The sequence below is a fragment of the Hyaena hyaena genome, unplaced genomic scaffold (assembly GCF_003009895.1).
Source record: "Hyaena hyaena isolate Hyena2069 unplaced genomic scaffold, ASM300989v1 scaffold_342, whole genome shotgun sequence".
Classification (NCBI taxonomy): Eukaryota; Metazoa; Chordata; class Mammalia; order Carnivora; family Hyaenidae; genus Hyaena; species Hyaena hyaena.
In genome coordinates, this window is record NW_024080974.1 from 1394969 (window position 1) to 1411041 (window position 16073).

The 16073-nt window shown below is 37.5% G+C and overlaps 1 protein-coding gene across 1 annotated transcript in view; it reads left to right on the plus strand.

The window, feature by feature from the left end:
* The first annotated feature begins 13802 nt into the window (after positions 1–13802).
* Positions 13803–16073, plus strand: part of MIA2 (MIA SH3 domain ER export factor 2) — a 103853-nt gene continuing 101582 nt past the window's right edge. The window contains exon 1 of the mRNA XM_039249550.1: positions 13803–13918. Coding sequence (XP_039105481.1) covers positions 13804–13918 — 115 coding nt within the window. The 5' untranslated portion in view covers position 13803. The remainder of the gene's footprint in view (positions 13919–16073) is intronic.

A 16073-nucleotide genomic window follows, 5' to 3' on the forward strand; every position in this document is an offset into this window, starting at 1 on the left:
AGAGAGAGAGAGAAAGGGGGGAAGAGAGACAGCATGATCAAGGGAGGGGCAGAGAAAGGAGGGGACAGAAGATCCAAAGCCAGCTCTATTCTGATAGCAGAGAGGCCCATGTGTGGTCCAAACTCACGAACCATGAGATCATGAACTGAGCAGAAGTTGCATGCTTAACTGATTGACCCACCTAAGGACCCCTCACATTTTCTTTTGTAATTAATAAGAATATTAATTATATATCAAAACCAACTTTATTACTGAAGCTGATACAGTTTATATAGCATTTATACTTGTAACAAGCCAATGAGGCTATTCTTTTAAAAAATCCTTTATAGGGGCACCTGGGTGGCCCAGTAGGTTAATGGCTTGACTCTTGGTTTCAGCTCAGGCCATGAACTTGTGGTTAGTAAGATCAAGCTCTGCATCAGGCTCTGTGCAACAGCATGGAGTCTGCTTGGGATTCTTTCTCTCCCTTTCTCTCTACCCCTCCCCCACTTGCATGTGTACTCTCTCAAAATAAACAAACTTAAAAAAATAATAAAAGTCCTTTATAAACACACAGAAACCCTTTTAAAAATATTTTTATCATCCAACTATGGTGGGAAATGACATTAGATTCAGAATCCTAGATTGATGTCAAGACTAGCAGCACTTCACAAAGCCAAAATTGTACTTTTTTGAAGGAGAAGTGAGGTGAGGATAAGAGGAGGAAAAAAGACCATGACAGAAGACATTTGTAGAGTGATTACTTTCCCAAGAGTTTAGAGGGATATCTCTGTACTTTGTCCTGTCAATCTGAGTCACAGACTCATACACCTCATAGCTATAGTAGTGACAATGTCATTGTCTCCTGTAGTGTTGTTTCTAATAATGCACATGCTTAAAAGTTCAGGAGGACTAATCACAAGAAACTTTTTTAAAAATGTTTTTTATTTATTTCTGAGAGAGAGAGGGAGAGAGAGAGAGGCAGCATGAGCAGGGGAGGGTCAGAGAGAGGGAGACACAGAATCTGAAACAGGCTCCAGGCTCTGAGCTAGCTGTCAGCACAGAGCCCGACGTGGGGCTCAAACCCACAAACTGAGATCATGACCTGAGCCGAAGTAGGATGCCTAACCGACTGAGCCACCCAGGTGCCCCTAATCACAAGGAACTTTAATGCTGAAAGATGCAAAATTTCTGCACTGAGGGCTGTGGGATTGAGATGTTTAAGATGGCATAGGTATGAGATCTTGAAAGCATATTAGCAGTAATAACAGAGTCAAGTTTAGTCATAGTATGCAATGATTGTAATGTGAAATTTTGCTTCGCTTATTTGTAGGAAACTTGAAATCCCAACCAAATCTCTCTTGCCTCCAACATGGTTCCTTTTGGCATCAGTTTACATATGTGCTGAGAAATATAAATTCATTTTACTACAAGTTTAAGAAGCATGCTATTTGAAAAGTTTTGGCAGTTATTTCCCAGGATCTCATAATATGTTCCAAATCAAAAACTAATTCCTCATTTATTCTCATTGTTTATGAGGTTAACTAAGAGTTGGTATCAGATGTTCCTTCAGTTAGACTACTGCTTAGTCCAGAGGGGTAACTTGTGAAAAAAAAAAGATTGAGAATAGTAAAGTTAATACAATAGCGGAGACCTTTTTTGGAGTTTCCTTGAGTGGTAAGATCTGCAGTGTTGAAATGAGCAAGGACATGAGTAACATGCTTTAAAAATTTGTAACTAGAAAGGGAATTTGTCATTATTACACCAACCATAATAATAACAATATTCAGATAATTCCGGAAACTTCCAAAATAGTGTGGCTTGTGAAGATAAATTCCCAAAATCTCTTTCATCATATTATGGGAGATAAGGAAATATAATACCATATAACCCAGGATAAAAATCTTAAGTTGTCAGTTCCTCAGACTCACTGGCTGGGATGACATTATACCACGTTTTCTAGAATCTCAACTAACAAACTTACCCTACAAAAACTTTAATTTTTTTTAATGTTTATTTATTTTTTGAGAGAGAGACAGAGGCAGAGCACGAGTCAGGGAGGGACAGAAAGAGAGGGAGACACAGAATTTGAAGTAGGCTCCAGGCTTGGAGCTGTCACCACAGAGCCCAATATGGGAGGCTCAAACTCACTGAATGCGAGATCATGACCTAAGCCAAAGTTGGATGTTTAACCCACTGAGCCACCCAGGCACCCTCCCCCCTCACAAAAAGTTTTTAAGTTAGTAAATGGCCTGGATCTTATTGCTTTGATGTCAAGTAAATAATTTTTGGTACCAAAACCATATACTTAAGATGGTTTTTGTGTGAAATCTTTGTAATGAAAAGTGTAGACTCATATACATCATAAATGATAAATAGTGTTTTAAAATATTATGTCTTGGGGAAATGTAAAATAAACTCCTAACGTGATAGTAATACAAAATGCTTGAGGCCTTTGTTATATGATTGCCTTCTATAAAGCTATGGTGAGCTCAAGTCATAGTTACTCCTGAGGCTAAAAGGCTGGGTATATTTAGCAGTATAATTAGAGTGGATTTAGTGGATTAATTCTGGTTGGTGGACAAAGCCTTGGAAAATACCTTCTCAAATGACTTCTTACTGCCTTTGTCATTAACAGTACATTGTTAATAGAGTTTGCTGAATATGTACCAATGCTGCTTCCTGAAGTTAGTCAGATTGTATACTTTTGTTGCTTTTTATTTTTTTTTAAATTTTTAACATTTATTCATTTTTGAGAGACAAAGAGAGGGACAGAGTGTTAGCAGGGGAGGGACAGAGAGAGAGGGAGACAGAATCCAATGCAGGCTTCAGGCTCTGAGCTGTCAACACAGAGACCAATGTGGGGCTTGACTCATGGACTGTTAGATCATGACCTGAGCCAAAGTGGTACACCCAATCGACTGAGCCACCCAGGTGCCCCTACTTTTGTTGTTTTTTAAACTAAACAGTAGGCTTGTGTGTGGTGAATCATTGAGTGTTATCCTGTAGATACAGGCTTAGGAGAAGCCAGCTGGATCCATTCTATCCCTAATCCCTTCTACTCTGTGAGTCCGCCTTTGGAGGAGAGACCAGTATTCATAGCCCAGAGCCAGGCTACACCCATCTCACCTCATTCGGCCCTCATTTAAGGCTGCAGAGACTGAGGTTTCTGCTTTTTTCCATTTCTAACCTTCCAGTTACTTCTCTCTTCCTTCCTCACTGCCACCTTCTGCCACCACTTCATTAGTCGCTTATTTGGAGGACAGTATTGCTTTGTAGTGTATTGGAATCAGAATGGGTCATGGAAGGGGTGCCTGGGTGGCTTAGTCGGTTAAGCGTCCGACTTTCGCTTGGGTCATGATCTCGTGGTTCGTGGGTTCGAGCCCCACGTCGGGCTCTGTGCTGACTGCCAGCGCAGAGCCTGGAGCCTATTTCAGAGTCTGTGACTCCCTCTCTCTCTGACCCTCCCCTGCTCATGCTGTCTCTTTCTTTCTCCTAGGGAAAAAAAAAAAATGAATGAGTCATGGAAATTATTTATATAAGGAACATTTTAAAAACTAGTTATTATATTTCCAAATGTATTTTAATTAAATTTGAGAGTCTTATAATTGATTTTTATTTTGCATTTCGTTTTACACATTCGGTGTAATATTTGTGTGATTTATCTAATCCTTGGCTAATGAAAAAGATCGCAAAAGATACATTTATTTAAGCACCTTCAACTTTGAACTGGTAGAAAAGGCTCAAAGGTAACCTTTACTGGAATTTTATCTTACAACAATCAAAAGATACATTTACTTTGCTTTCAGTAATCTTATATTTTAAGTATCCTTCTAATTTCCTAAAGAATTAATAAACCTCATGAAGAAAATTGGCAAAATTAAGATTTCTCCACATAATTTAGATAAAATAAGTTTTTGGATTAAATGTTAACTTTAAAATACTTTAAAATGACTCAGCTGGTTGAGTGTCTGACTTAGGCTCAGGTCATGATCTCGTGGTTTGTGATCGAGCCCCACATTGGGCTCTCTGCTGTCAATGAAGAGCCCACTTTGGATCCTCTGCCCCTTCTCTCTGCACCTCCCCTGCTTGCACTCTCTCTCAAAAATAAAAAATAAACATTGAAAAAAGATAAAATAAAATAAAATGTTCTGTATGGTACAGTAGTAGTGGTTACATGACTATGCATTTATCAAAACCCATAGAATTGTATGTTATAAAGAGTTAATTTTACTATATGCAAATATTTTAAAAAATCAACTTGAATGGCAGGGAAACCCAACATGGAATGTAGGCTATGGCAAATAAATCTAATTGTATTATAAATACATGATACAGCCACACTGAAGGGAATGGGAAAGAAAGGAGCTGACCTAAATAACTTTGTAAAGGAGTATTTTGATTAGTTACTGTAACGCTAAAGATAAAAAGAGTTATACATAAGTGTCTAACTCTTGTAAATTTGTTTATCACAGGGTATGGGTTATCAATTTTGAAACTATTTTAAATGTATGCTAGGGTTGAACAATAGGTAAATATATTACAGATAATGGGTCAGTTTTCTTACTGTTGGACAACTTACTGTTGAGTTCTTTGATATTCCTCCCTCCAAGAGGTGGAGTTAGATTCTTCTCTCTTGAAAGTAGGCTGGACTTAGTAACTCCCTTTAAATGAACAAAATATGGAAAAGAAAAAATAGTTGCTTTACATCAGAGACACCTGGTGGAACTTAACCAAGTAATCAATGTTAATATTACCAGTAACAGACGTATTGATATCATGTATAACCTCTGATAGACTGTGATGAGAAGGGTACACCACTCTGATATTCCTCTCACAACTCTACAACTTCAGTATAATCATGAGAAATCATCAGATAAATGCAAATTGAGACACATTAAAAAGTGTCAATGTATGCAAAGCAAGGAAAGAATAAGAGACTGTCACAGAAGAGTATCAGAGAAGATTGAGGGGACAGGAGAACTAAATACAATGTAGTATCTTGAATTTGATCTTTGAACAGCAAAAGGACATTAGTTAGAAAACTAGGGAAATTATAACCAAGTCTGTAGTGAATGTATTGTACTAATGTTAATTTATTATGTTTGAACGTTGTACTAGGCTTATATATAAGGTTGTATAGAGTGTTGACTTGGAGGAAGCTGGGTGAAGGGTATACAGGAACTCTGTATTTGCAACTCTTATGAAGATCTAAAACTGTTTCAAAATAAATAGGCGTTTGAAAACAGGCTTATGACTACTTTTTCCAAACCATCAAATTTTAATTATACTAGAAATAATTTGCATTGCTTTACTTTTATTTACTTAAGATGTCATAAACCAAACTCATGATCTTCCTCTGCCTCTCTTCCAAGCCTGATTCTCTCCTGTGCTCCTGTCTCAGTAAATTGCACCACCATGTTCTCTCTCAGTTGTCCAACTAGGAAACAGAATCATCCTTGACTTTTCCTTCTCCCTTGCTTAGTGTTTATTTTTTATTTTTGTTGTCGAGAGAGAGAGAGAGAGAGAGAGAGAGAGAGAGAGTGTGTGTGTGCATGCAAGCAGGGGAGGGGCAGAGAGAGAAGAAGACTGAGGATCCAAAGAAGGTTCCACACTACCAGCAAAGAGGCCAATAAAGGGATCCAACTCATGAACTGTGAGATCACGACCTGAGCCAAAGTCTGACGCTTAACCGACTGAGCCACCCAGGCGCCCCTATAAGTTAAGTCTTAAAAAAAAAGAAGCTTGGGGGGATGTGGTACTTAGCAACATGGACACCAAAAGAGACAAGAAGGAAAGGTGTATAAATGGGGACAGGATGGCAGCAGAGAGTGAAGGAGGATGATTTTGGAAGAGATGGCATAAGAGTATATAAAATTGACCCATATTGGTTCTTAAAAGACATTAAGCTATTGATGATTGGAAATTAATAGGAATACTAAATATTTCTGTACTGTTGCTCATTAACCTATTCATATAGCAGCCTGTCAAGCATTCCCTATGGTGTTTGGGAATCCAAAGGCTTTTTAAAACTTTGCTTGCTGGATATTTATACTCTTACTGCTACGACTACTATCAACCCAATGACAAAGATATAAATGGACCTAATTCTTTTTGTCATATTTTTAAAATAAAAATTAATCAAAAGGATTATCTGACTTCCTTTTTGATATGAGAGAGCAGCACAACTGAAGATAGAATTTCATTTGGTCATGAAGCATAAAGAATCTGCTCTTCAAAGGAAATCAATTAATTTATTCATTCATGCATGTATTCTTTCTTTCAATAAAAAGTTATTGAGTAATGTATTTATTAAATGATTTAATGTAAGGAACTTGAAGAATAAGTAGAAGTTAGCAAAACAAAAAAGTGAACTTATATGATAAAAACACAAATAATAGTCATTCCCTCCCTTAAAACTACCTATGGCTTCCCACTTAGAATAAAACTTACACTTACTTCCACAGCCAAAAGTCCCTGCATGATTGGACCTCTATGTCTCCTACCATGTCCACCACTCTCCACTTGCCTTTCTGTTTCTTGATTGTATATAGCAACTTATTTTTCACTTTTTAAAAAAAAAATTTATTTTATTTTTTTTGAGAGGGAGAGTGGGAGGCACAGATTGAGAGAGAGAGTGGGAGGCACAGAGAGAGAGAGAGGGAGAATCCAAGCTGGTTCTCCACTGTCAGCTCAGAGCCTAACATGGGGCTTTAACTGTGAGATCATGACCTGAACCAAAACCATTCAGAAGCTTACCTGACTGAGCCATCCAGGGGCCCCTATTTTTCACCTTAAAGCTTTGTCTCTTATATACTGGAATGCATCCAATATGACTCCTTCATTTTTTTTTTCTTTAAATCTTCAGTAATCAATCTTCAGACAATGAAGTATGACCTCCTCCTTAATTATTCTGTCTGCACAAAATGTTCTGCCTTCCTATTCCCCTATCTTAAGTCAAATGTCACTCTCTAGAGATGCCCTCCCTGACAACTTTATCTAAGTAGACAGTTTTCTCCATAATAACTTATCACTACCTGTACTTATCTTGTTCATTTATTTGTTTGCCTGTTCTTTTCTGTCTTCCTTCATTAGCATTAAAGGTCCATGAGAGCAAGGACTTTGTCCTGTTCATTCCTATATCTCCAGTCCCTAGAAGAATGTCTGACACATATGGGCATTCAATAAATAATGTCTACCCTGAAGGATAAGATTTATATTTGAAATGTTTTAAACATTTTTTTTTAATTTATTTATTTTTGAGACAGAGATAGAGACAGAGTGTGAACGGGCAAGGGGCAGAGAGAGGGGGAGACACGGAATCTGAAGCAGGCTCCAGGCTCTGAGCTGTCAGCACAGAGCCCAACAATGGGGCTTGAACTCACAAACCATGAGATCATGACCTGAGCTGAAGTCAGACACCCATTCCTGACTGAGACACCCAGGCGCCCCTGAAATTTTTTTTAATATTTGAAATATTAAGCTCAATAGTACAAAGTTGATGCTCAACAAAATTAAATTCCTTTCTAATACACAGATGAGAGTGATCAATTCAGTCCCCTGATCAGCAAATATCTTACTCGTGTCATCTTGGATGTCGAAGATGTTGCATACTGTTATAAAGAAGCACATAGTAAAGAAATAATGACAGTGGGTGGGATATTCTCTTGTTGCTCCTCCTAATCCACCCTTCACTCTTTACCACTGTGCTCTCTTCCCTGGAACACTGACCTTTAGTACTGCTTCAAAGGTTTCCCTTTATTCTCTGGCATCTGACTGGGTTTGGCCAACGGAACCATTGGGAGATCAGAAAGTGAAAGAGTAAGGTTTTCCTGAGTTCCTTTACTGATGTCTTCAAGTTCCTGTTGGGGAGCCCTCTCCTATAGTTCTCTCCAGGCAGTGGTCACGTCATGCTGGGGACACTAGTATCCCTTGTTGGTTTCCCTGAACTGTGAACAGTGTCGACACTGTTGCAAACAGTCCTTCATAAAAATTTCCTCAATGAGAGTAGTGCCATCCCTCAAAATGGAACACCCATCTCTCTCCTGTTAGAACTCCAATACAGGCAGAATAAGAAAAAGTGGGCAGGATTAAAACATGGCCTTCAGCAACACAAAAGCAACAAAGGTAAAAGGAGCCATGGAGTGATAAGCACATCCCCAAATGTTTGATGGAGTCATGGAGCCATGGAGTCATAAGCGCGGCCCCAAATGTGTGTGCTCTGCTGCCTCCCATTTTTGTGTCTTTGGATCACTAGCGTCTGAGGTTGGATCCTCTAGAAGTAGACGCTGAGAAGAGTTAGGGTTTCAAGGGGTCACCACTAATGAAAGGAAGGGGGAGAAAGCCGGATTAGGGAAAAAGTGAAGTCAAACGATAGTGCAGGCTCTACAAAGCTTCAGTTAACCCAACAGGGAGCTCTTGAGTGAGGAATGCCTGTCAGAGTGTCCCAATTGGGCTGAAATGACCCCCACATTTTGTACTCTCTTCTCATTTATCTGCTAGATTTGCCAGATGACGCAGGAAAGGGCGATCTTGGGTAAGGTGGCTCTCTGCAGCTGAGGCAGACCTTGAAGTAGCTGTCTACCAGAGCCTGCCTGCTACCTGTACTCCGTGCAGCTAAGCAGAAGGTCTTACCTTGAAGAAGGAATATGGGAGGGCCATCTTTATGTTTTCCACACCAGTCTGAATCTTAATCTTTCTTGGACCTGTCTCTCACTACATACCTGTCTATCATGGGAACTGTTTTCAAAGGCTTTGTTCTAGTACCCCCTCCCTAGTAAAAACTATCCCAGCTTAATTAATTCAGCTTATCCCATGTAACTTCTAATCAAATATCTCTATCTTATGTATTTACAGAGTAACAGGCAGCTGGGTAAAGGAAATACGTTCTCATTTTAGGAAATCTGATGTACTAAGAGACAAGATAGTATTATACAGTATCAGAAATGACATCACTAAGCAGAAGAGTTACAGTATTCACGATTATGTCTTCACATTGTCAGAGAAAGGATTGCTCTGTGATATTATCTCTAAGATACTGAACATGTGTGGCTTTGATGGTTTATTTTTTAGCTTTATGCAGTAAGTACTCTTACTTCCTGTATGGTCTTTGAAGAATGTCATAGTTCTTCCAAATCAGTATTCCTGAGTGTTACCATGAAATCTTCCTCAGTAGCAGTATTATATTTTATTTATTAATTTTAAAAAGTTTTTATTTATTTTTTAAAATTTTATTTGAATCCAAGCAAGTTAATATAGTGTAGTCATGGTTTCAGGAATAGAATTTAGTGATTCATCACTTACATACAACACCCAGTGCTCAACCCAACAAGTGCCTTCCTTAGTGCCTATCACCCAGTTAGCCCATCCCCCACCCAACACTCTTCCAGCAAACCCCAGTTTGTTCTCTATTTAGTTAAGGGTCTTTTATGGTTTGCCTCCTTCTCTGTTTGTAACTTATTTTTTGTTCTCTTCTTGTATGTTCATCTGTTTTGTTTCCTAAATTCCACATATGAATGAAATGATATTTATCTTTCTCTGACTTATTTCAGGTTACATGTACACTCTAGTTCCATTCACATTGTTGCAAATGGCAAGATTTCATTCTTTTTGATTGCCAAGTGGTATTCCATTGTGTGTGTGTGTATCTGTGTGTATAATGTATATAATACATAATATATATAATTTATTTATTTTTAAATGTTTATTTATTTTCGAGAGAGAGAGAGAGAGAGAAAGAGAGAGAGAGGGAGAGGGAGAAAGAACCAGCAGGGGAGTGGCAGAGAGAAGAGACAGAGTATTGAGGCAAGCTCTGTGCCAACAGCAGAGGGCCCAATGTGGAGCTAGAACTCACAAACTGTGAGAACATAACTCGAGGTGAAATCAGACACTTAACTGACTGAGCCACCCAAGTGACCCTCCATTGTGATATATATACCACATCTTCTTTTATCCATTAGTCAGTCAACGGACATTTGGGTTCTCTCCATAATTTGGAAATTGTTGATAGTGTTGCTATAAACATTGGGGTGTATCTTCCCCTTCGAATCAATCAGCATTTTTGTATCCTTTGGATAAATACCTAGTAGTGCAATTGCTGGGTTGTAGGGTAGTTCTATTTTTTAATTTTTTTTTTAATTTTTAAAATGTTTTATTTATTTCTAGGAGAGAGAGAGAGAGAGAGCGTGAGCAGGGGAGGGTCAGAGAGAGAGGGAGTCACAGACAGAAACAGGCTCCAGGCTCTGAGCTGGCAGTCAGCACAGAGCCCGACGCGGGGCCCGAACCCACAAACCGCGAGATCATGACCTAAGCGAAAGTCGGACGCTTAACCGACTAAGCCACCCAGGCGCCCCATATTTTTTAATATTTTGAGGAAACTCCATACTGTTTTCCAGAGTGGCTGCACTCTGTTTGCATTCCCACCAGCAGTGCAAAAGTTTCCTCCTTCTCCGCATCCTTGTCAACATCTGTTGTTTCCTGAGTTGTTAATGTTAGCCTTTCTGACAGGTGTGAGCTGGTATCTCATTGTGGTTTTGATTTGTATTTCCCTGATGATGAGTGATGTTGAGCATCTTTTCATATGTCTGTTAGCCATCTAGATGTCTAGCAGTATTATATTTTAATGCTGATAACAACACTTGACCTGAAAAGTATATTAGCAACTAGATAATATCTAACTAGCATAATATGATAATCTTAATAGTGAAAGTTAATGCTTTGTTTCTCTTTTTAAAAATTTTTAATGTTTATTTATTTTTGAGAGACAGTGCGAGCAGGAGAGGGGCAGAGAGAGAGGGAGACACAGAATCCAAAGCAGGCTCCAAGCTCTGAGCTGTCAGCACAGTGTCTGATGCAGGGCTCAATCCCACAAACTGTGAGATCATGACCTGGGCTGAAGTCGAACACTTAAACCAACTGAGCCACCCAGGGCCCTGATGCTTTGGTTTCTTTAAAATAAATGTTCTTGGGGCACCTGGGTGGCTCAGTCTGTTGGGCATCCAACTTCAGCTCAGGTCATGATCTCACAGTTCGTAGGTTTGAGCCCCGTGTCAGGCTCTGCGCTGACAGCTAGCTCAGAGCCTGGAGCTTGCCTCAGATTCCGTGTCTCCCTCTCGCTCTGACTTTCCCTGCTCACGCTGCCTCTCTCTCTCAGAAATAAATAAAACATTAAAAATTAAAAAAAAAATGTTCTTATACCTTTTGTGTACCACCTCTTCACCTGGGTTTGTTAGAGATGGTTAATGGTATGCTACCACATTTCAGATATCTTGAAAATTATATACAATGAAATAATCTGAGTCCATTTTATAACAAGAAAGTGGGAACATTTTTAGTGAAGAAAATCTTCAGGCTGGTATCTTAGGCAAGAATTTTCTCCTGTTTTTCTTGACTCACATTTCCTTAAGGCCCATCAATAGAAAAATTTAAATTTAGCTGAGTTCTTAAGTTAAAACAAAATTAGGTGGCTGGCTGGCTCAGTTGGCAGAGCATGTGACTCTTGATCTTGGTGTTGTGAGTTCAAGCCCCATGCTGGGCATAGAGATTGCTTAAAATAAAAAAAAAGTCTTAAAAAACAAAATTAAATTAATTAGTTCAGAATTTAGCTGTGATGTCTTTAATATTGAATACAAAAAAGTTTAAAGAATATTAATATTAAATATTCTTGATTTGATATTATAAATTATGCGAATAATTTTGTGCCCAAGTTTGTCTTTGACAACCATTTCTAGACTTGTAGAAGTATTCAAGAAGCTAACCTAAATTTTTTGAGTGTGCACTTGTACAACTATGCAGTGTCCTGATTGCAAGCCAAATGATCCTCAAATTCATGCTCTATCAGATTCTTTCTAAAGATGTAAAAATCTCTGATCTAACAGAGGGGAATTCTTACTAAATTTTGTTTTTGCAAAACAGACAAAAAGACTGTTTTTGTTTTGTTTTGTTTTGTTTTTTTGTAGGATCCTTAATGAAAAGCCCCTCACTTTAGTTTGTTCAGGTGCTGGATATTTGTTTTATTTATGTCAGGCACTAGAGGGAAGTGTGGTGTCACACAACTGCTGTATTCTGCAAACCATATACACTGTGGCATGCCCAAATATAGGGAAGAGGTACAGCAAAGAAGGACTTAGAAGAATACTTTCTCAAGATTGAAATGGACACGTGTGGTTTCTTTAGATCTACTGAGATCTAGTGTTTTACATAGAAAGTCCCAATATAAGGCTTTGATCCTTTTTAAACAGTAACATTCAAGTAACTGATTTTCATAGCTTTATTGTTATTTTACAAGACCTGCCCCTGATTTTTTTTTGTTTATTTATTTTTGCTATGTCCTTAATTTTTTTTAAAGGCAAATAAGATAGAAAAGTACAAAGAAAAAGTGAACACAGCTTGGAATCATGCTATATATTCTTACCATTTGGGGAAAGATTCTTTCAGATATCTTTCTCCAGTGACAGAAATATGCAATTAAAAATTTTGTTTAACATTTATTCATTTTTTAGAGACAGAGAAAGACAGAGCACAAGTGGAGATGGGGCAGAGAGAGAAGGAGACACAGAATCTGAAGCAGGCTCCAGGCTCTGAGCTGTTAGTGGGGCTTGAACTCACAACCCATGAGATCATGAACTGAGATGAAGTCAGATGCTTAAGTCAGGGTGACTGAGCCACCCAGGTGCCCCAGAAATATGCAATTTTAAATACATGGAATAATACTGTACTTGTTGATTCTGGAATAGTTTTGTTGCAGATGGCAATAGACATCATTCTGTGACAGATGACTTGATTCTTGGTGGCATAGCAGTTATGAGTAGGGGGATTTGGAGTGCCTCAATTCATATTTCTTCTCTACTCACTATGTGACTATTGGCAAGTGATTTAATCCATCTCTGTGTACCTCAGTTTCCTCATATGCAAAATGGGGATGATAATATTACCAACCTTAGACAACTGACGTGGTAGTTAAATCGTATAATTAAGTGTTTAAGACAATATCTGGAACCTATGAAGTACTTACCACATTTTAACTATTCTTCTTCTTTTTTTAATGTTTATTAATTTATTTTGAAAGAGATTACAAACGCATCCGGGAGGGGCAGAGAAGGAGAGATAAAGAGTATCCTAAGCAGGTTCCACGTTGTCATCATAGAGCCCAATGTGGGGCTCAAACCCATGAACTGTGAGATCATGACCTGAGCTGAAATCAAGAGTCAGATGTTTTACCAAGTGAGCCACCCAGGTGCCCCAAATTATCTATTACTCTTAAAAGTTTCAACTTCATAGAAACACTGAAGGTTTTTAAAATATGAAAGTGGGACTTTTTTCAAATAACTTTCATCATATTTCAAAACCATGCTTTTAATATAAATTATTACTGCTTCTACATATAACTATATACTTTCTCTATTGATGTTGGTATTTGCATACTCAGTTTGTATTTATTACTTGATCTACCTAAAGACTTTGACAGAAAGAGATGAATTCTAAAACAGGTTTAAGAACTGTCCTATTGAATGCAAGGTACCTTTAAGTCAGAGAGTTCTACACAGGTCACTTTTACAATCCATGAGTCCAACTAAAAATCTCCGTTAATTATTAAACCATTATGTACTATCTGGATACCTGACACTGCAGATTGCGAACAGACAGCGTTTGTCCCTTTAGTCTAAACACCAATTGAAAAATGTAGTTATTAAGAGATTTTTAAAAAACCCAACATCTTCTTCTCTTAAATTTAGTAGAGAAAGTGGGGTATCTCTTGTTTTGACTGGCATATCTATGACAAAACAAATGGTTTAAATCTTGTTTGCGATTCCTGCTTGTTTTAGCATGGCGGAACTTGGAGTTCACAGAACTCTCCTTTTGGTAATTTCTCTGACAAATTGTCTGGAGGGCACAAAACTGCTGGCAGACTTTAAAAAATGTGGTGACTTGGAATGTGAAAGTAAGTTTGCTTTTCTTTTTTTTCCTTCTTTTCCTCTTAAACTGAGGTTCTGAAATGACAGAATATGTTTTTGTGGACATGTATGATAGAAGTAAGCATTAATATCATTGAGAAATATTTGCAATTATAAAATATACTTCACTAAAAAAAGAAAATGTTAGAAGCAAAGCATTTTGTAATAGTTTTTAACGTAAATATATGAAGGGACAAAGATCAGCCTGATATATAAATATATCAGAATTATAAAGATATTAATCCAGGCTTCAAAAACAAACAAATCAGTACTTTTCCTATTTTTTAAGATAGTTATAATTGATTTGTATTATTATCTAAACTTTATTAAACATTAATCATTTCTGTGTTCATTTACTATGTAAAAATATTGAAATCAGTGTTAGGAGTACATAATTTTATTTATATCCTTGAGTATTAAATTTCTCCTATGTTCTACAATGAAATATTAATTTTCATTTTACTGGTTAAGAAGTTATTTTCTGTTATTAGCATTATGGTGCAAAATGAATAGTATCATAATATATTACAACTGTTTTAATGTTTATTTATTTTAAAAATATTTTTTTTAATTATTTTTTTAATGTTTATTATTATGAGACAGAAGCACAGCATGAGCGGAGGAGGGGCAGAGAGAGAGGGAGACACAGAATCCGAAACAGGCTCCAGGCTCTGAGTTGTCAACACAGAGCCAGATGGGGGGCTCGAACCCTCGAACTGTGAGATTATGACCTGAGCCGAAGCCGGATGCTCAACTGACTGAGCCACCCAGGCGCCCCAAATGTTTATTTATTTTTGAGAGTGAAAGAGAGACAGAGAGTGTGCGGGGGAGGGACAGAGAGAGAGAGGGAGACACAGAATCTGAAGCAGGCCCCAGGCTCTGAGCTGTCAGCACAGAGCCCGATGCTGGGCTCGAACTCAAGAACTGTGAAATCATGACCTGAGCTGAAGTGAGACACAACTGAATGAGCCACCAGGTGCTCATACAACTATTTTAAATATGTTCTCTCTCCATTATGTGAAAATTATTTTTAATTTGTAATATGTAAATTAAAAATCCAAAATATTATTAGTAGAAATGTTATAAGTAAATTTTTTATGAGTAAACATTTTCCTTAATCATTTAGGTATATAATTTGACATATAGAGAAGATTTACCAGATGATGTTTTATAAGAGTCATAGTCTCTCTTTCCTTCTTTATTCCTCATTTTAGTTTCCTTAGGGCCAGAGACCAAACATGGAAAGGGAACATTCAAATTCATAGTAATTTATAATGTTATTTTAACTTTAACTGTATGCCTTAATCAAAATGTTTTACATATGTTAGTATAATTATAATAGATAATGTGTTATGTATATTACTTTATGTATTGAAGGGCTAGATCTAGTATATGTGGTTATGACCATTCATAGTTATTGAGGGCCTTTATGTGCTGGGTCTGGAGGGGTGGGAGCATATATCTAAGAATAAAATGAAATGTCAGATAAGTTTCTTGCCCTCCAGGAATTTTCATTCTAATGACAAGTCAACATGAAAAAGTAAATACCAATACCGCATAAGAATAATAGGTAATATTGAAGTTCAGAGAAGTGGCAGAACAGGCTGGACCAATTCAGGATGTCTCATAAAAGAAGTAGAATATGAATTGACCAGGAAGAGAGACTGAAGAGTTTCCAGGTGAAGGAAAGAGCAGAAAGAAAAAGCTCAGAAAATGGAAGGCAGATGTTGCAGTGAAAATAACAGTGCAAATCTGGCTCCACCATTTATCAGGTGTGTGACCAACTTTTTAAGGCTTAGTTAAAGGCTCATTCGTTAGATTGATGTAAGATTATTGACCTTATAGGCCTGTTTTGAGGATTTAATAGAATAAAGATATGAAAGAGCTATTATAATGCCTGAAATATACAGTAGTCCCCTTTACCCATGAGTCACTTTCCATGGTTCCAGTTACTTAATGTCCACCATGGTCCAGAAGTAGATGATCCTGCTCCTGACTACTCACAAGGTCAATAGTAGCCTAACGCTATGTCACAGTTCTTATCTCATTCACCTCACTTTATTTAATTTTATTTAGGCATTTTAGCATCTCACATCATTGCAAGAAGAGTAAGTACAGTAAAATAAGATATTTTGAGAAAGA